At 46.4% G+C, this 21,877-nt stretch overlaps 1 protein-coding gene across 1 annotated transcript in view; it reads right to left on the bottom strand.

Moving 5' to 3' along the window:
- The window catches only part of iglon5 (IgLON family member 5), a 90,084-nt gene that overhangs the window by 15,753 nt on the left and 52,454 nt on the right, over positions 1–21,877 (bottom strand). The window contains exon 2 of the mRNA XM_084027120.1: positions 1–40. This exon is cut by the window's left edge and continues 39 nt beyond it. Coding sequence (XP_083883246.1) covers positions 1–40 — 40 coding nt within the window. The remainder of the gene's footprint in view (positions 41–21,877) is intronic.

Below are 21,877 nucleotides of genomic sequence, written 5' to 3' on the forward strand. Positions count from 1 at the left end.
TCCGGCAGGTGTCCGAATTCTCCTCCGTACACACCGGACGCTGCCAAGGGAAGAAAAAATGAGAGAAAAGAGCAATGAGCATCCAATAATGGAACCAGACGCCAGCATTCATCAATCTCGAGGGTCGGCCGCTGGAGAATCGACAAGCTCGCCGAATCAACTGAGGAAGGAGGGGGGAGGGGGGTGTGCTCTGCATCCTGAAGGGAAAGTAATAAATATACTAAACAAAGGAGTCACAACGTCTGCACTGACCCCCGTACTTGAATAATGATTTGGTTTTACCCGGCATTCTGGTGGGATGCGCGCTCATTGAACAGCGCTGATAATGAGCCAAGGGAAGAGGATTCACGCGGAGCCGGCGGAGCGTGAAATGAAGGGACAGCAACAGTAACAGAAGGGATGCTCATCCTGCCTACCAATACACACACACACACACACACACACACACACACACTGAGAGCCATTAGCTGGAGAGGAAATACAAACTTGGCATCTGTGAGATGCGTTTTCAGACACTCAGGTGAGAAAAACACTTTAAAATAGTTTGAAGTCATCTTTTTTTGTCTGAACTTACTTGGACCACAAACAAAGATAACCAAAGACCTTATATATATTTATATAAATGTTGGCAGTGATATCGCCGACTGAGGCGCCGCCCTCCCAGCGAGGCTCCTGGCTCCATCCAGCTAAACTCTGCCAAATGACGGCGTGACGCCAGACACCTCAGCTTGTGTCTTCCCTCCATCTCTGACAAGCTCGCTCTCTCTCTCTCTCTCTCTCTCTCTGCCTGTAAAATGACCTCAGTATCTCCGATCGGCCTGCACTGTGTTCTAGCCTTCAGGTTTAATAAATGGTGGCTTTATGAATGGAAAGGCGGCGTGGCGAGGAGCTCAGAAGCACCTCAAGGTTTGTCGAGTAGCCGCACTAAAGACATGCTAAGCATGCTGATTAGGAACCCGCGACCCCCCAAAAACCACGGAGATGCGGCACGATGTGGGAAAAAAAACCCCAGTGGGTTTTTAAATGAAAGGAGAGGAATTTGTGGGATTGTGGTTTGATTACAAGGAATAATGGAAAGGCTTCACATATATTACTCAGTTCATCAAAAGGGATTTCAAACTGCATCGCGGAAAGTCCCGAGAAGTGCTAACTATATTAAAATAATAATTAATCACCCAGTGAAGACTAATTATGCTTCTCCTCTGTTTGTGTTGCTTTTGGCACGTCGGCGTGGATCCCGCCATCGTGAATACAGGCTACGTTCATTGTGTATTCATATATTCCCGGTGTGTGTGTGTGTGTGTGTGTGTGTTGTTGCTCAGCGGCTGTCTGTTGCTCATTTGTGTGGATGTGTACGTTTGTTTGCTGACATGACGGCGAGAACAAGAAAGGAGGACAAACTAATGACGCCTCAAAAGAAAATTGGGCCTGAAAATCTCCCTCTAAAAGCTGTAATCGCATTAATGGCTGCTGCTGCTGCTGCTGCTGCTCCGCTATCTAGGCCGGCCAAGGATCCCAGAACTGAATCCGTCTCGTTGAAAGCCTCGGGGTGGGGTTGTAGCACATTAGCCATTGTGTCCAGCGTTGGGAAACTGTCACAAGCCTTCGTTTATCGGCTTTTTTACGACGGAGCAACGTTGCGTACAGCATCGCTCTGCTCACGCTTCCTGTCTCAGACTCAGACAGTCCTCAGCTCAAGAAGCGCTCAGCTGTTCCCTTTCAAGTGCTCCGTACTCGACACTCCAGACTTTATTTAGGTTAATTCAATTCAGTTCCAGGACTCGGGGCCTCGTGACACGCTGTCATGAAAACACATGCTACCCACACACACACACACATGCGGATCGCAGAGAAAAGACACGTCTGGATTGAATGAATGATGCATGCTCAACAACAATACTGGGAAGGTTACAAACCAGCAGGGAGCAAATCCCATTTTCCCTTCTCAATTCCCAGTTTCACAGCTGGATTGGCACCTTGCGTTCTCAAACCCGCGCCTCCAGCTCAGCACGCCGCGCAGCACGCTAACCGGGTCGACACCTCGAGCACACGTTTCCTCTCGCACTCGCAAACGCACTCCTACATTGACTTTAAGCAGGTTTCACCGCGCCGATCGATGGCGGCGAAGATTCAGGAGACGTACGCGGATAAACTAGCGCTCGCTTGTCGTGATTTATGCACCCCGTAACCCTTTCCGACCCCCGCTCACTCGGAATGCTCGGCGTACGGCGAGGAGCTTTGACCTTGACACTCGGCGGAGGGGGAACGTTGTGGAACTCGACAGCTTGCGGAGAACAAATAAACAGGATGGGCATCTGTATTTGGGAGATGGGAGACCACCTCTGAGACACAGTCTGGGCTTTTGCTTTTGCTAGCAAAGCGTTGCACGGAAAGCAGTCGTATGTTAATATTTGCTTCAGAGCTGGACCTCTTTGTTTTGGTGCCAATGTAATGAAGGAAAACCAAAAGCAGACTGCTTTGCATCCAATGCAAGCCCTGAGGAATGTGGACTGGATATAAATGGACTGCAGATGATATCACCGTTGATGGCTATGAGTTTAAACAATCATGGAAACATGCATGGATATGGAAAGGGAAACAATCCCATGTGGTATTTTCTTATTACTGTGGCTCGGCTCTGGAATACCGAACTCCTACAAAGAGACTTCTTATAACCCCCCTGAAAATATATGTGCAAAACAATAAATCACTCGGGTGTCTTATAAGAAGACTAAAAGCTCGTAGCAGACTGTACTTAGGCGGAGCAGCGCTTTGAGCCAAATGGAAAGTGTTATTGTTTGACAGCATCATCTGATATTTCCTTGGGTAGAAATGAAATCACCAACATATGATGCATTACCTAATCCCATACAGTTGTTCTTGAGCTTTTCAGCTTTCCGGCCTGGACGTGTATTGCTCATTTGATATTCCTGTTGTTAGAAAAAAAAACCTGCCACAGCAATCAAATAAAAGTCCTAAACAGTCATTGCATGTACAGATAAGTGAATATAAGGAGCGCCTCATTAATGGCGAGTGTTGGGTGGAAACACCGACTGGCTGAGTGACAGCCGTGTGTCGTAAACCCCTTTGATGTAATCCACATGATTTATCCCTTTTCTCTTTTCTCAGGAAATACATTCAAACGTGGCCGGGCCGAACACGGCGGACGCGATCAAACGGAACAATAATGAGTCCGGAGTGCTTCCAGCAGCGTGCTGTTGCATGGCAAAAACACAATCGGCAGACATCGCTTTCGATTCCTGGGCTACTTTTGGCTTTATTGATCTCTATCTGGAATTCAGCGTCCCTCCGCTCCCGCTCTCCGCTCCGCGTGCAGGCCGGCGAACTGAGGAGGATTCGGGCGCCTCGCCCATTGACACTCTAGAAAGCAGGCCTCGCTTGCCAACAGGGAAGCTTAGACCACTGACTACCCTGCAGGCTCTAAATGCGGAAAACACAATGTGAATTCCAAAAGAAAGCTTTTTTTTTTTTTTGTCTTTCACCGCTTTAGTACACTACTTTACTGAAACCAAAAAATGGATTTGTTTCTCCCATAAACAAATCCGGAAGCTTTATATGAAAAGCTGAGAATGGAGAGCAGAAATGTAAGAGCAGTGTTGGTGGTGAACAGGCCGCTGGTGCTGGCGTGGACACGTCACATGACCCCCTCACTGTGGTCTGCAGCAGTACAGTCTGTCATGGCAACTGGTGCTACTTGTCCTTGCTTTGACCGGCTGTTTTGGCACAAAGAAAGAAGCCATACCGCGTGTGTACACACACACACACACACACACTTTGTATTCTGTCCAAATGACCCCCCTGAAGTCTTTGTCTGCACACCATCGTTGAGCCTCCAGGTCTAGATTTAGTCTGGCATTTTGAAGAGAATAAGATTTTTTGGACATGCCTGAGGGATTGCACTCTGAAAACACTGTTCCAGCCGATCATTACTGCACCTACACTGGCATGCGCTTTGTCAATCAGTTCAGCCGTTGTACTGCAAGACAAGAACAGTGTTTTTCTCATCCATGGATAACACTTCACAGACATCGGTACGCCTCTCCCTCCACTTGTTGTGTTCGAGTCCCTTTTGCAAAGCTGCACTGTCTTCTCGTTTGCGAGGCTGCTCGCTCGGGAACACGAGACATCAATTATGTGATTTGTATTCTCTTGACTTTTACATGTGCCTGTTTGTAATTGCACTTGCCACTGGCAGACACTTATAGAGTATAGAGCTGTATTGAGCGGTGCAACTTTAGCCTGCGTCATCCTCGCGAGGCGCTCTTTGTGCCGGTTCCGTCTATTCCGCATTGCCCTTGACGATCAAATAAACACAGAAAGGAGACAGAAAGCCACTTCTGAAAGCGTGATTGGCGTCAAGACGGATAAACCTCCGAGGCTATAATGACACCCGCAACAATAATCCGTTTTAAACGGAGGCTGAAATTGAAAGGAGAAGGAGGGAAGCGTATAAGCTTGGGGAGGGGAGAGGTGAAAATAGATAGCCGGGGTGAGGTGAGGTCCTGAAAAGAAAAGTCAGACAGGCAAAGATGTAGTGGAATATGGAATCACAGGACGTTGTGTGAGCAGGACCAGATCGTATGAGGCGATGTTTGCGTTATCGGAGGTAATGGTGGCAGAAAGAGGAGAGGACACAGTCGGGAACGGTCGGCCAGAGAGCAGAACGCAGGAAAGACTCACCCGCATAATTAACACCGGCATGCTGCAGCCAATTAAATATTTACAGAGGCACTTCCCTCCGACACCTTGATGATGAAGAGAGGCAGCCCAAGGATTATCAGATGCTGGGAGCCTCAGGCAGGAGACAAGGGGTTGGGGGTGGAGGATTAAACATTAACCGGCACAGATATCCCTTTCTCTTCCTCGTCTGATCCCATTAACTCTGGACGGCCCAAATCCAACCTCATCCCCATCTTCCTGCCCTCCTCCTCCTCACCCCCCCTCCTTCCTCACTAAATCAGCCCCTCTACTCTGCCGATGAAACATCCCAGACTACCTCGCCCGCCACCTGTCAGGGACGGAGCAGCGGGAGAGCCAGGAAGCACCTGGGCGCCACGCTCAACCCGCCACAACAAGATGGATATACACGCCGCGCTGCTTCTCACAACTGCTGGTGAAGCTAAATGGATTTCAGCCGGATTCTACGAGACAGGAAATCTGAGAAACGTCAGGAGGAGTCGCGGCGGATGAATTGTTTTTGAATCCGTCTGGCAAAGTCATTTTTCCCAAACTCTCTCTCAGACGTTTCCTTCACCCCGTTAGAAAGAATGTGGCGGAAGGACTGAACCGATCTGTGGCTTATTGTGACGTTAACTAGCGGCGGTGGCATCACGATGAATTGGTTGCACATTTAGCTCCTCGTCATTCAAGGTCATACGTATATATGAAGTCGTTCTTACTGCCCTCCTCCACATTCTGACACAGATCTCTGCAAACACAGCTTGATCTCACAAGTGTGCCAAAACCATCAGCATGTACAGAGAGGCATGACCCTCGGGTGTCTAACTTGGCCTCACCACAGATGTGACATCTGCCCCCTTTTCTTTCTTTTTGTTGTGGTTGTACACATGCTGAATCCACAATTCTGCCTCTGGTCTCGCTCTGCCCATCCCCGGCATCTCCTCCCTCCCTCCCCCCTCCCTCCCACTAATCCCTCTTCACACATCAATCAATAGAGCACTGCAGAGTGCACAGAGCCATACAGTACTCAATGCAGCAGTTGTACAACTTCAATAGGCAGCCACAGATCTTTACCATTGAATCAAGCGTGGTCGGGGAGAAAAGCCGAGCGTGCTAAAACCAGGGACAAGCCCCACTCCGCTTTTCTTTTACCCCCCATTTTCCTTGGACTGACGCCTAAACCCCTTGGCACTCTTGAAATCAATACAATAGTTAAACTGTTACTTCCTTTCCCAGTGAGTACACACACACACACACACACACACAAGGCCCTGTAGATTCCCACTAAATACACCCTGTGCACTGGTAATTCCACTGATTTGTGGCGAGAGAAGCTTTAAATACTGATTCAGCCCAAGTAGCTCTGCGATAGCATCGTCTGACAATAACATACTTTACAAGCAACTAAAGGACCAGAATGAACTTAACAGCAGCACGGTGCCTTCACTTCAATGAAGCCCAGTCTATCCGAGTCGTAAATTCACATTTAAAAGTTGTGTTGTATAAAAGCAGTGTGCAACAGATGGGGGGTCTCAGGGGGTCCCAGACCCTTTGATTGACATTTGAGGCCCTCTTAAAAGGTAATTTTGGGAGTAGGGGGGGTCTGTAAAAAATCTTTAAATATGTCTTAAAAGCTTCCTTTGTCCAGCAGCATCCATACTGTTGCAAATGTTCCCGTGGTTTGGAAACCAAGCATCACCCTGAAGAACCGGACTACGGCTTTGTAGAGCCTGGCTTTTTTGGCCATCGCCATCTTGGATTTTGGTCGTGGTCATCTTAGAATTTTTTTAACCAGTGAAGGAAGTGACCATATTTGGGCTGCGGAGGAGCGACGGATGGATCTGACGAACACAAGCAGCAGAACAGCACCCTTACTGGATCTGGATCCATGTGGATTCTGTGTGAAGCTTCATAAATGTGTTGCATTGGTAGCGACCTGTCAATCACAAGGTAGCCCCGCCCCTAAATAATCCCCTACTTTCTTATCTGTTGGACTCTAAATAGACCATAATGTACTAATATGATGTACTTAGACCTGCTGTGTCCTGTTAGAGAGTGAGAGGCTGAGTGTGCTGAGTGGATTGTGTCGCTGTGTATAGTTGTTGTGTGATTATTGTTAACGATATTAGCCTCTGTGGAACGTGTGTGTGTGTGTGTGTGTGTGTGTGTGTGTGTGTGTGTGTGTGTGTGTGTGTGTGTGTGTGTGTGTGTGTGTGTGTGTGTGTGTATGTGTGTGTGCAGCCTTTGATTGCCTTGGCTTGCATCCATGACATCTTGTGTATTGAGTCTTGGTATGACTTCACTAGAAACCTGCAGTACAAGGTGTATAAGGTAGTAATATCACTAAAAACGTGTCATGTTCATATCCAGCTATATATTACTGGACATGAAATAAATCTGTATTATATTAAAAGGCACTCCTGAGGGTTCTTCAAAAAATGTTTACATACAAAATGATGTTTATATGCTGCGTCGCGTCCCAAATGCATTTTCATTTCCTTGAGGTCTTAAAACGTGTTGATTTAATTTCCTCCCTCAGAGTTTTGGAAGCTGCATTGTTTTTGTGTTTCCTTTTTCTCCTGACTGAGCAGCATGAAAGGTTTAGAATGTTTCATCTGCATTGTGATGGTTAAACGAGCTCAATGATTGAATCCTAGAGCAATTAAGATTAATATTTTATTATTTATTCAATAGTTAATTGTTTTACCTTGCACTCTGATATTCCAGTCTGGTTCCCTCTATCTCGTACTGTACAGGCAGCCATTCCTGCTTTTTATCTTGTTTTGGACTGAAAATGAATAACATTCCATTCTTTACTTGCTGATGGACAACAAGTATTATAATCATACTTGTATGTGGAACAGCAGCCCTCCGTCCTACACAAGGTATATTTTCACCATTTGATTTAAACAATTAACAATAAGGAAACAAATTTCTCAATCCTTGCTTTTTCTCTTCCTTCGTGCTCCTCGTCTGTTGACCTGTTTCTTTCTTATTTTGTTGTTTTTTTATATTTAATATCTTTTTCTCTTATTTTTCCATATAGTGTTTCCTTATCATTTATCATTTTGTGTGTGAGTGTTTGGAAACTCTCCACCTCTGCTGCTTCTATCGATTTCTCATCTTTGTTTACATGTATTCCCTTTGTGCATTGTATTAAATAAAGAAGGAGAAAAAAACACCATTGACCGTTGAATAATTTAGAATCGTGGAAAAGGGAATGTGCATCGTACTATAAAATAAAATGCTCTTCAAAGCATTGTTCCATATGGCTAACAGTACATGAATAGAAATGTAATTCTGTTATAATTCCCAGCTCTATAGATCCTAAAAGCTGAAAATAATAAGTAAACACAGTGGACCCATGAAGCCAGGCTCCTGGTGTAAACATGCACATTCATGAGAATCGTAACGAAGCATAATTAACGGCCCGATCGGATCATATAAGGTCCAACACTGAAGTCCTGCTTTCGGGAATCCATAAAGGAAAGTCTATTAAAGTCTGATATTTAACGCCCGTCGGCAGAGTGAAGGTCGCTGCTAACGCAGGGTCACTTGAAGGTCAGAGGGTCAACAAAGAAGACAAAGAGATATTCATGTCGATGTATTGATGTACAAAAGCATCAATAGCCAATATAAATGAATGTGATATCATTAAGCTAAGAGCACTGCAATCAGATTTTATTTATAGTGTCATCACGCAACAAAAGGACACTTGAGAGCAGGACGAGGACGCGCTCACGACTTCCACAGTCAAAGAGTTCAGAAACAAATCACTCACACACTTAAGAACCAATGTGTTTGCACAGTTGGTTCTTGCGTGAGGCCGTGACAAGAACTCTGGTCTCCTGGGTGACTGTTTGGCTCTTTGGACACATGATCTCCTCTCTTTATCCACTCCTTGACTTTGTGTTTAGCATTATTGGAACCATTTTACAGCCAAACAAACTGTCAAACAGCTTATATATTATATTATATTATAAATACTATGATCCCTTTTCCCTGGTTTGCACACGAGGGTCTGACATTATCGACATCTGTCGCGCCCCGTTCTGAACTTCAGGTCAAGTTGACGTTATTTTGCATAATTTCCTGTTTCGTGTTGATAACCCTTGTCCTGCATCGTCTTTCTGCCCTCATGAATCTCACCTGTCTCACCTGTCCACCTGTCTCCCCCCCTCATGACCTCCGGCTGTGAGTGTCTCCTCCTTCTGTGCCTCAGTGTTTCCCTCCTTCCTTGTGTTTCCTTGAGTGATCCTTGTTGCCTTGACCTGGAGGATCTTTGCTTTCTGTTTTTTGAACCTTCTCTGATCCCTTTCATCCCGATCCTGAACTCTTCATGAAAAGGCACAATAAGTCTGTCTGCTTCTGTTGGTCCAGGAATCTGTGCGTGCCTGATAGTTTGCCTGCTAAATTCTGGCGTCCGACATCCTATACAACATATGGCAACATGAAAAAAATCCAACAAGCCGTCCAAATCCAAACTAAATGACACATGAGTGTCTGACATGATGCCCAATCATGTGCCAGTGTCTAAAACAGATATTTTTTTCTTGGGAGGACCCAGCCGTGGACTTTAATGTCACAAATAAATAAATACTGAAACCGTGTTATAAAACAGACTATTTTCTGGTGTTCCATATTTCTTACTGTTAATAGGAGCTCTGTCAGACGTTGTGAGACTGAACAAATGTTTCCAGGCGTGCGGTTAAGCTTCCAGCACAGCGGTGAGATTTACCCTATAGTTTACACTTGAGCCTCTAAGAGGCTACAATAAAAACAGCAATTACTGGCCGATAGTGACAGGAGACAAAGGAGCGTAATAGCATGGGAGCAGTTATTTTCAACAGGACCATTGGCTGTAAAGTGGAGTCAGAAAGAACGAGGCGTCAAAGAGACAGCCGAGTGTTGGGCAGCGTGTGTGTGTGTGTGTGTGTGTGTGTGTGTGAGTCTGTGTGAGACGACAACACAAAGCTGCCAACGGTCATTTATGACACACTTGAGTCTGACGAGTGCTTGAGATTTACTGCCGTTGTTGTTGTTGTTAATCTGGACATTCATTTACACAGAAAGCTGCTGAAATCATGTGAGTTCCAATCAAAGAATAAATCCGATGTCCACAAAATGCATTCAGTGGATTCTTTAACAAAATCTCCAGCTTAATAAAAGATCTCATTTAGCTTTTGTTTAGATTTTTTTTATTCTGCACGCATACGCATTCACTGCCACCACTGACATAGCTTATTAATTTTTCCCTCCGACCATTCATTTCATACTGATTATGACATATTTCTGTGGAAATATGCAGAATGTGTAATATACTCAAACGGAGCAATCAGACCAGCTAATTGTGATGACTGAATGGAGGCTGTCTGAAGCCGCCGCGGTAATGAGCAATCTAAAATAAGTCATTCTTTTGTCTTTTTTACTGCAAACAGCAAAACAAAAGGGGAACAACACTTTCACATCAACACACTCCATCTGAGTGTGAATGTGTGCCACACACACACACACACACACACACTCACACGCACACACACACACACACACACACACACACACACACACACACACACACACACACACACACACACACACACACAAACACACACTCACACACACACACACACACAAACACACACACACACACACACACAAACACACACACACACACACACACACACACGTGTTTCCTGGTGTTTGTGTTGCAGTGAACATTTTAAAAGCCCTCAGCATGTGTGTGTGTGTGTGTGTGTGTGTGTGTGTGTGTTGTTCAGCACCACCGGGCAGCTCGTCCAGAGGCCTCACACAGAGTGAGGATGAAAGGAGGAGATGGAGGATGGGAGGGAAGGATGGAGGTGCAGGGTGCATGCAAGGGAGGGAAGAAAGTCATGGGGGGGGGGTGGTGGTGCTGTCAGGATAATTCACAGCAGCAGTACTTGCTGCGGAGAACAAAACAGAATTACCTGAGGGAACAGAAATCCGCTAACACCTGCTTAGGAGGAAGCTCCTGAGGGACGGACTGGGGGGGGGGGGGGGTATGGTGCAGTGCACTGAGACGCTGGCGAGTACAGATGAAGTAAGCGTGTGTGAGACAGTGTGTATCTGTGTGTTTGTGGACCTGTTTCTCCCTGTGCATGTGTTTGCCTCCGTCTGTTTGCTGTGCGCTTGGAATCGCCCGGCGCTGCCCACCAGCCCTCCTTCCAGCCGGCCTTCATTTGCATTCTGAGTCTCAGCAGCTCTCCATTGTTGCTGCGACGCTGCAACCGCTGGCTGCTGGTGTTTGGCTGCAGCTGAGAGCTGGTGGCACGCGTTCAAACCGGCACTAACACCATCACCAGGCTCCGGCTCCAGCCGGGTCTGAGGGAGCTGCTTCCTTCTGTGGGGAACCTGGTTGGTTAAACCTTCTCTGTCTGTCTGCCTCCCTGTCTGTCTGCCTCACTGCCTGTCTGCCTCCTTGTCTGTCTGCCTCACTGCCTGTCTGCCTGCCTGCCTGTCTGTCTGTCTGCCTCCCTGCCTGTCTACATCCCTGTCTGTCTACCTCCCTGTCTGTCTGCCTCCCTGTCTGTCTGCCTCCATGTCTGTCTACCTCCCTGTCTGTCTGCCTCCCTGTCTGCCTGCCTCCCTGTCTGTCTGCCTCCCTGTCTGTCTGCCTCCCTGCCTGGCTGCCTCCCTGTCTTACTGCCTCCCTGTGTGTTTGCCTCCCCGTCTGCCTGCCTCCCTGTCTGTCTGCCTCCCTGCCTACCTGCCTGCCTGCCTCCCTGTCTGTCTGTCTCCCTGCCTGTCTGCCTCCCTGCCTGGCTGCCTCCCTGTCTTACTGCCTCCCTGTGTGTTTGCCTCCCCGTCTGCCTGCCTCCCTGTCTGTCTGCCTCCCTGCCTACCTGCCTCCCTGCCTACCTGCCTGCCTGCCTCCCTGTCTGCCTGCCTCCCTGTCTCACACCAGATGGGAGGCGGCTGATGCCCCGGCCAGCGTTCTGGACCCCGACGTGATGGTCTGGCTCACATAGCTCACTGATTGCTCTCTTCATCTTGTTTAGTTAAAAGTAGAGCCGGACTTTGAACACAAGTCCCTTTTCGCCCTTTGACCCCGTCTTTCCGCCTGGGTGATGACACGCCTCCGGTATTTCTGTGGAGGGAGCCGGGCGTATTAAAGAGCGATCGATGGAGCCCATTTAATCTCTGCGGCTGTGCAGGACTGAGAGGGGTCTCGTGTCTGACATGCAGGAAGAAAAAAACTACACGCCAAAGAATCAAGGAAGAGAGATGAGAGGAAAGGTCAAAGGTGAATCAAAGCGTGGTAATCTGTGTCGGAGGAGGAAACGAAGCTAAGCGGTGTGGAAGTCGGCCTGGTGGACGAGCCGGCTCGTCTTCCTGATGAAGCCGTTTCACTGAAGCCCGAGGCCATCAAGGAAATCAGGGGCATAACTAAAGCTGTGAGAGGAGTAATGTGTAATTAAATACAACGCCACTGGCTAATTTGCTTTCCATTTATCGCTACACATCAGTTCTCTGCTGTATTTCCTATTGTGTTTTCCTCCCAGAAAGGGCTGTGTAACTCATATAGCGGAGGTTATTAATCTTTCAGTGTGCTGTTACAAACATGAACACATTCCTGAGTCACCGTTAGTTATTAGGGGTCCGTCTCCTCGGAGCTGTTTGAGTTGGATTAATGCGCCTTCATGTGGAGCACGGAAAATGATCTCTGGTTCCCCCCGTCTCCCTCATGTGTGAACGAGCTGCAAAAAACATTTTCACTACGACGTGCACACCGGGATTTCAGCAGTTTACCTTATTCAACATCTAAAGAACAGACAAACACCTAATCAACTGAGGTCGATGCTCTTCATCAACTCATCAGTGAAGGTCAAGTAGTTCATTAGAGCAGCGCTGTCTAGTGTTAGGGAGATGCAACCCATGTTATTAGAAATATGCTCATATTCTAGATGATTTTATTCCCATTTAAACCGAGCATCCGGCCCCCGTTGGCCCTCAGGCCATATGTTGGACACCCATGCTTTACAGAATACAACACAGTACTACAGTATACAACACAGTACTACAGTATACAACACAGTACACGGTGGAATCAAGGCGTCGCCATCTTGCTGAGACATACATTGAAGTATTAATAATAAAACAGGCCACCCAGGATGGACTGCAAATGTCACAGACGGAGAGAAAAATGAGTGTGAATGGCGTTGGCTCTTTCTCAAGTCAAAAGAAATGCTACCAAACGAACAGAAACTCTGAAGTGAGGTGTAAATAGCTGAATGCTAATATGGCACAGCCTGGATGTAAAACACTGATTATCCGACGGCTTCCTTCATTTACATGTCATTCATTCCGATTATTCAGCGAGCGTGCACGTCACAGCGAGAGCACTCTTCAGCACATAATTCCTAACCTTTTTTACGAGCTGTCTCATTATCTTCACTCACTCTACTCGCATCGGCACCGGCTTCATCTGCAAATGACCCGACTAAACATTAGCCAGATGTTTATTCTCTACATTTGCACAAGAGTCTGCAGTGAAAGATTGGAATCAACCCCCTGAGACATAAGTTAACCTCCAGGCAGACGTTATTGTGCCTGACTCGGTACATTCGTCTGGTTGGAAGAAAAACTTTAGGAACAAAGAGAAGATGTTGGAGGAGATCGGGAGAATATTTTACAACTGCTTTGCATTTTCTAAAATTGGTGAATCTTCAAGAAACAACGGTTTCTGATTCACTGAAACACAAACTGCTGGTTTTGTACAATACATACATAAAATATACATAAGATGTGGACTTAATTGGTTTGTTGGCGTCCGTTTGGAGCCTTGAGTTCAGTATTTTGGCCGTCACCTTCTTATTTCCCCACATGTTGGTGGAGTGTGCGCGGAGACGGAAGAGCAAAGCTCATATAACACTTCCAAGGTGGGATCCCACTGGAAGCACAAGAGCCAACGTCTATATCGGATTAGTTGGAATTCACACTTCAGCATCGAAAAGCTTTTGATCTTGTTTCATTATAAGCAAAAAGAAATGATTAGATTTCAAACAGGAACGTCAGAGAAGCAGACGAACCGGCCTGACACCGTAAATAGCCCTTTAACAAGATTCTTGTTTGAATACAAGCTGGAGACAGACCGCATTTTAAATCAGATAATGGAGCGATTTGATGTAATTTCAGATTTTCAAAAACAGAAATGTGCTTCAGCCTATTTCTGTCTGAAATCAGCGACCTGATTAAAAAAAAGGACAAATCAAATTCAAAACATCTCAAGCGGTAAATCTGAGCGTTATCAGGAAGCTGGACAGGCGTAGCGATCCTCCTCCGTCCTGACCTCACCTCTTCTCTCCGTGCGACCCCTCTCCCTCCTCTCATACACCTCCTTATCTCCTCCCCTCCTCGTTCATCTCCTCCCCCCGCAACGCCACAGCTGATCGTCTCCTCTGTCTAATTCAGCAGCTTATCTGAGCATGCAAGTTCCACAAAGCTCCATGATCCCGTCACCTCGCCGCCGCCGTGGGAGTCATGAGTCTGCTGCAGATAGGTGAGGGAGTAAGAGCCTGTTGGGGGGGATGAAGGGAGGTGGGAGGTGACAGGGAGGAGGAGGAGGAGGTGCTGCGGGGAGAATGCTGAGGAAGTCAGAGAATGAGGAGGAGTGAGGGAAACGCAGTGAAGTGCAGAAGAAGATAATAAAAATCTGAGGGTTGGAAATAAAACAACGGAACCGAAGGGAGAGAATCCTAAAGAACTAATCTCTTTTTTTTAGCCTCCTGTCGCCTGTAATCACTGCAGATTATGGCAAACAAAGCAAATATGCCATGAAGTTATTTTAAATAGAAACGAGAGAGAAAGCAGAGGTAGATAATGGAAATCTTTTTTTTAAATGTGGAGAAGGAGCGAGGGAAGAGAGAGACTCCCCAGGTAAAGACGGAGACAGATTGTGGTTGTTGGAGATTTAGTACAGATGCGTCGCACAAATCCCGATCTTTAGTCAGACAGGCACAAAGAACACCTCGACCCCCCCTCCCATCACCTCCCCCTCTTCGTCTTCCTCTTCCCTCCACAAGCTTCTCTCTGTTGTCACTTCCTCTCATTTCTCGCCTCATTTCTCCATTTGCTTCACTCCATATTCCCCGTTTTTTTTCCTCCTTTGCTCTGCATCATCTCTCCCTTCTCTCGTTTGCTCTCTTCATCTCGACCTCCTTCCCTCCATTTTCATGCTCCGAGTACATCTTGGACTCTTTTGCCCTCGTTTCTACACTTCCACGTTCTTTCAGAGCCATGTTTCATTAAAAAGCTGTAAAAAGTCAGTTCCCGCTGCCCTCTCCGTCGCCCTCCACTCTCCCTTTCTCTCCAGGTGTGTCCCTCTCCTGGTGGATTCTCCCTCGTCCCTCTCTGCTAATGAATTTTGGGCACTTTCAGCCACAGATGGTGCAGCAGGCGGTGGCTGGCGGCAGGCTCTGGCTTAAAGAGGGGACGGGAGAGAGAAAGACAGAGTGCTGCAGCGATAGACCGTCTGCCATCACCTCTTCTTTTTGCAAACGGAGGATAGAAACCGGCACACGGCTGCCGACTGTATGCCTTCACCTAAACCCACTCCCTCCACAGGTGCACTGCTGACACACAGTCATTCTGACCACTCTCCTTTAATGTACCTTTCCTCTTTCCTCCACCAACCAGCCTCATTGTATTTCTATCAGCTTTCTGGTTAATTGTAAAACCTTGTTTCTTTCTGGCAAGTTTGTAACCTATTTCCCTACAAGCGAGCCTTCAGGCATGAAAACAACCGTGGACTTGTCCTCCGTGCCCATCTTCCAACCAGCAGCACCACACCCTCCTCTGTCTTTGTTATTTGTATTCAGCTCACACAACGTGCAGGATTCAATGCTTTATTCAATCTGCCCTTGGTCTCTGCTAATCTCAAAATGCATCTGAGTGTATGAGGGCGCCAGGAATACAAGTGTGAATACTGTAAGGTGACGGAGGCAGCGAGGCTCCCAACAATTATTTGTAAAAAGGAAAAAAAAATCAAGGTCTCACTGAAAATTTTAAAAGCTAAATTTGCAAGCTGAGTTTGGTGTATGAAAAAAACCTGCTGATTGTCTGTCTCTTGGACACAGCTGCAAAATCTGCAGTTCTTCTGCGTCCCATTGATGCACTTTGGTACACAGAAGAACTACAGACTCTCTGCTTTGGGGAGCAACGCCATCGCTTGTGTTGAGTTAAAAAAGTGCAAGAATATCAGTGCAGAAGATGTTATGGAGCATCATTTTTTACAGTGTTTCAGCTGACTGCGGATGGAGGGTTTTGGCCGGCGGCGACCCTCCACGATCCGAGCTGCCAAGACCAAACACCAACTGGTGGAGCCTTTACTCACAGTGCCTTCCAGTGCCAACAGAATCATTCTGCCTTAATTAACGTCAGCGTGGGCAGTTTGTTGAACGCTGTCACCAACGACAACTGGGGACAGTGAACCATGGGTGCTTCACTATGCATGAACCTTCTCCTCCTCCAAAGATGAAGACGAATGAATACCAGCACGGCGATTCTCAGATGATTTCTTTTTCGTATTTTTCTAAATGAATTGTCTGCTTCCGAAGAAGCTGCCAAGGAACCAATGCAGCCGGCACAGCAGAGACAAAGAAAACAGCATGTCGGCATATTCTTACATATTACTATATTACTATATACATATTTGTCAGGATGTTGGGTTTTTCTTAAGTTAATTTCCTGTTTTATTTTGAAGTTCCCTGCCTCTTCTGTCCTGTGTTTGTTTGACTTCCTGTGTCCATGTTCCCTCCTAGTTTCTGGCTTTATTCCTGGTTGGGTTCTTCGTGCCATTACCGGTTTTTGGTACTTTTCCTTTGCACTTTGTATTCCCTCAGCCTGCTTCCTCAGTTTGTGTTCGCTGTCAGTTTTGGAAGCAGTTTTGTAATTAAAGCTGACTTTTGGTTTAATTATACCTGCCTCCCTCCGTGTTCGCGTTTGGGTCCTGTTTTGTATTCCGCAACCGTGACAGAAGCAAAATTGTCGCTCGCAAGCGATGCATTCAGGTACATGTAGGCACAGCCGGCATGTACCGCTGCAGGAGAGATCCGCTTTCTCTGCCAATATAGCATGCACTTGGGAATGTCTGTCTCCAGCTTCACATCAGCACTGATTGGGCGTCCACAAAAAAAGTGTGGCGAATTTTCCTCTTTAAGCATTATTCCTATTCACAGCAACTTGGGTCTCATTTTGTGTTTTTATGACTTCTATCCCCTATGATTGCACTTGTCTTACCAAAGTAATTGCAACTGGAAACATAAAAACAGCATATTTTATAATGCACAATTCACAACAAACCTGAGAAGGAAACAAAACAACTTATTTTCATATTAGAGGCTCTGGAAGTTGCCACTGCTCCATTTTAAGGGATCAGAATGTAAAAGAAATGAGCTTAACATGTTAAGTACAATGTTCTTATGACTGGTAGGAAAGGGAATTAAAACAAACAAACAAGCCAATTGACCGGACTGATCCTTTAAAGATGCTTGCATGCTTGCCCCTGCAGCCTCCGGCCGCGCTGAGCCAAGCTGTACTCGCCGGGGCGAGGATGTTTGGTTACCTTTGCCAAGCCTTCAGCTCTCCAACATGATCCGGGGAATTCTGTCAACACAAGGACATGAGAGAGGAGACTGTGTGCTCAGCGTGTCTTGTGTGGGCGTCCCTATATGGTCAGCACATCCTGAGGTATCACTGAATGATTTATGAATTCTGGAAGATGCAACCAGCTCAAATGGTGGTGCTCTAGACTATCCTATGGCAGCCTCTATAGAGAGCTATGTATAGCACCAATGGGCGTACAGGTTAACTGTGCCAACTCAAGGGCGTCCCAGCTGTATTGCACTTGGGAGTTCCACTGTTAAACATTTTAGGGCCGAGCAATCCTTCCCCCTCTTCTCTCTCTTTCTCTTACCCTCTGCAAACAAACTGCTGAGCCATCACCATCATCATCATCATCATCATCCCCCTTGACAATAACGGTTGCTTTCGTTGCCCCAGGTGTTCTGCCATGCAGAAGTTCAAGTCCTCTGTCCACTGAAACTTTTTGGAAAAGCAGCCTCACCTCGCTGTGCATTTGTGCTCATGACATTTTCAGACAAAGTAAATGGGATAAAGAAGAAAAAGAAGGAGAACGATGCCGGACTGTAAATTCAGGGACAAACAGAGTGTTGATGTGTTTGAAGTAGACTTGAAGTTCCCCCTGGTGTTATAGGATTTTTCTGTGCGGCCGCTGCACTTCATTTAAAATCTCACACATTTTCTGGAGCTGTAATGGCTGGGCACTCAAACATTAACAAACATCTTATATAACAATACGTTTCATTCATTCTTTTTTTAAATAATTGTCTCATGTTTTTGGTTCTTTTTAGGAAGGCAAAGCATTTCTTGTGACGCTCGCTTTAATCACCACGAGGAAGCTTAACCAATAGATCTACATCTATATATCTACACCAACCTATTCTGAACAGATGTTGCAAAATACAGAAGTCAGTAAATTGAGATAAAAGTTCTAAAATCGAGAGCCAGAGAAAACAAATTGGCTTCAAGATGATTTTGAAAAGCGAGCACTGATTAACAGAAATAACAGATGGGAAACGGCTAAAGGAAGTAATCCTATAGCAGTCGGAATTTTTCTTAGTGATTAATTTCTCACCAACATAGATCTTTCTGTCTGTAAAATGTCAGAAAGGAGTAAAATGCCCACGGTTTCCAGGAGACCAAGGTCTTTGAAGCAGTCCAAAAAAACAAACCAATATTCCCTCTGCAGTGACAGGAAATGAAGAAATGCAGCAAATCCCTGTATTTGAAAAGCTAAATGAGTTGAACGTTTTATCAATTTACCCTTCACTAAGCCTCGCCCCCCCGCCGCTACGCCGTCAAGCTGTTGGAGCGACCATGGAGCACACACCGCCACTAACTGCAACCCCTGCATTCATATTACCTTGTGTTAATCATTTCCAAACTCTCCGGGTAACGAGTATTGCTATTACACAACCTTTAACCGTGACTAGCTCCAAATACCGATTGGTAGAGAGTCGATGGAGAACAGCCCTTGTCAATGGAGCGCTCTGATTGGCCAGTCTGCATTTGAGCGGTGGGAATAAGCGGAGGGTGAAACATCAAAGTAGCAGCGCTCACTGATTTGCATCGACGCTCTAAATGGATAATAAGCAGCAGCAGCAGCATTAAAGAAATAGTTACTTTGGTAAACAGGGTTAAACGTCACGCCTCTATGCAGATGACAAATCGCTGTCGCCTCGCGATATCCATCTTCATATATATATATATATATATATATATATATATATATATATATATATATATATATATATATATAAAGTATATGAAGCTGAACTGAATTCCATCCGATCATGAGAGCAAACTACGACTATGCTTCATCTCCTGCCCTGAACGCATCACAATCCTCACTTGCTCATACGTTACATTTACATTACATTTAGGTCATTTGCTCATACGGTGCTTGTCCTCGCCTTTCCAGAGGAATAAACAAACCACAAAACAAGTTTTACTCCCAACTTTTTTCCCTCCAATTCATCTCTCATCGTTGCTCTTCCCTTCTTTCCTTCTCCCACTGTCGTCCTCTCATTCTCCATCACTCCCGGAGGTAGGCGGCGGTGCGGGGGAAACTGACAGCCATCATTGCATCGTTTGTCGGCTCGGCTGCTAATCTGCATTGCGTTAATAATTGATTGAAGCCTGCAACCACGGATCCATGATGGACTCTCTCCCCCCTCCTTCTCTCTCACTCATTCGTTCCATCCTTCCTCCTCTGCCTCTAAATATACTCCCACTTCACTTCCCCCATGCTATCAAAATGCATTTTTCTAGTATTTTTCTTCGTTCTAGGTCTTGATGAATCTACTGAAGCGTCCTAATTCCTCTCTCTCTGTCTCTGCCCTCCTCTACTCTTGCCGTGAAACCTCCAAATCTCTGTTTCGGCTTTTCATCCACCTGTTCAGTTTTTCAGATGAGCCTTTTTCAAGACTTTCAGCTGTCTCCGTCTTGTGTGGTGGCTTTATGTATCTCCTCCTCAACAAACAGCAAGTGAACAATGCTGTGTCAATGCCTCGCCACCTGTCCAACCGTAGGTAGCAGCACAGTCCCCCCACACACACACACACACACACACACACACACACACACACACGCACAATTTTTACTTGACAACATAATCCTGCCATGCTGCTGTCTGTGATTTATGAGACCCAGTTAAAAGGATGTGCGGGTCCTCTCTTCCCTTCACCCCCCTCTCTCTCTCTCTCTTTATATCCTCAAGGTGTGTGTGTGTGTGTGTGTGTGTGTGTGTGTGTGTGTGTGTGTGTGTGTGAAGAAGGGGGAGCATCTAAATGAGGCACAGGGCGAATCAAGTCACTTGTGTCCCCTTGTGATTTCTAACCACAAGCTCATGCACCAAAGCACTGCAGTGCTCATCACTCACCTACCTCGTATGCCTGAGCACACACACACACACACACACACACACACACACACACCAACATGAATGCATAAAACATATACACACACTTGCACACAAACATGTAATAACACACACACACACACTTGGCCAGGCTGGCCTTTTGTTCCTCGTCGATATAAAGGTTGTTACTTCTGGATTTATGTCTGGATTACCAAACCTGGCAACGTGGGCTTCATGACCCTGGGATCTCAGCGGCCCTGAACACCTCATATTCACGGTTTGGGGATTGGTTTGGTTTAAATAATTCCATGCAAACATTGGTCTTAAGGAAGGATGCTTTCAAACCTCCAAACTGGGATCCTTCAGTGAACACGCTCTCCTGAATGTCACCAGTGTTTTCTCTAGAAGTAGTCCTTTTTAAATATTAACATGCATTTATATGGTGCTTCTCTAGTCTTCTCGACCACTCAAGGGGCTTTACCCTACATGTCAGAGGCCCATCATGATCTCATCTAATCTAACTCATTCACACGCCGACGGCACAGCCTTCGGGGTAATTCACAATCTTGCCCAAGGACACCTCGGCATTCGGAATGGAGGCCCGGGAATCAGACCACCGATCTTCCGATTGGAGGATGACTCGCTCGGCCTCAAAATTATCTTTGGCTAATTTCGTTGGCATTTCATCCTCCTGGAGCTCTTTTAGAAAATGACCTTGACACACATACAGATAAATCAGTGGTCAATGCATATAAGTCAAATCTTACCATACTTTACTTTCTACACTTTGGTGTTGCTACTTGATATTAAAGTAAAAGTACTTTTTCCACCACACTCTTGGTGGTTCGTGTCAGATTTCGGACTAACTGACACAAAGCAACCCTGATGTAGTAGCTCTGGGTCCCAGCATCTCTGGACTGCCATGTGCTCTCTACCTGAGGGATGTTTAAAGGCAACGGGACGCATACTTAATGGGAGGTTATAATGGGGGGCTGAATAGCTAATTTCTGCCCTGAGGCCCCCTGCAGGTTAATACAGCCCTAGTTTATCTCACCATACACATGCGTTCATTCCTGCCACCGAATCCTCACCGCTACAGTCGATGTCATCCTTCCACACTCAGCACATATATGTTTGTGTGCACATCTCAACCCCGCAGACACATAAATTCATAATCACGTCTTCAGGCGGCCGTCCATAGCAACATAAACACATTTAGAAGGAATCTCAGCAGCGGGGAACACATGGTGTACGGTGTGTGTACGGTGTGTGTGTGTACGGTGTGTGTGTACGGTGTGTGTGTGTACGGTGTGTTTGCGCGTGTGCGTCAGAGTATGGTGTGCATGGTGGGGGGGGAGGAGCTCTGGCAGCAGCCAATCTGCCTAAGCCGTTAGTCACAACGCTGTGACACCCCCGGCTCCCAGGCACTGCACGGGTCATTAAGGAGCAGCAGCACAGCCGCAGGATGACCACACACACACACACACACACACACACACACACGACCATGCCAACGCACGTCTGCACACACAAACACCAAAAATATTGTTTTTCTTGTATCTATCTCCCAGTCCCTTTTAACCAGCCCACAAGGGTGTTGAGCTCATAGGAGACACACACACACACACACACACACTCACACACTCACACACACACACACACTCACACACACACACACACACACACTCACACACACAC

This window comes from Eutrigla gurnardus (assembly GCF_963514095.1).
Source record: "Eutrigla gurnardus genome assembly, chromosome: 14".
NCBI classification, from domain to species: Eukaryota; Metazoa; Chordata; class Actinopteri; order Perciformes; family Triglidae; genus Eutrigla; species Eutrigla gurnardus.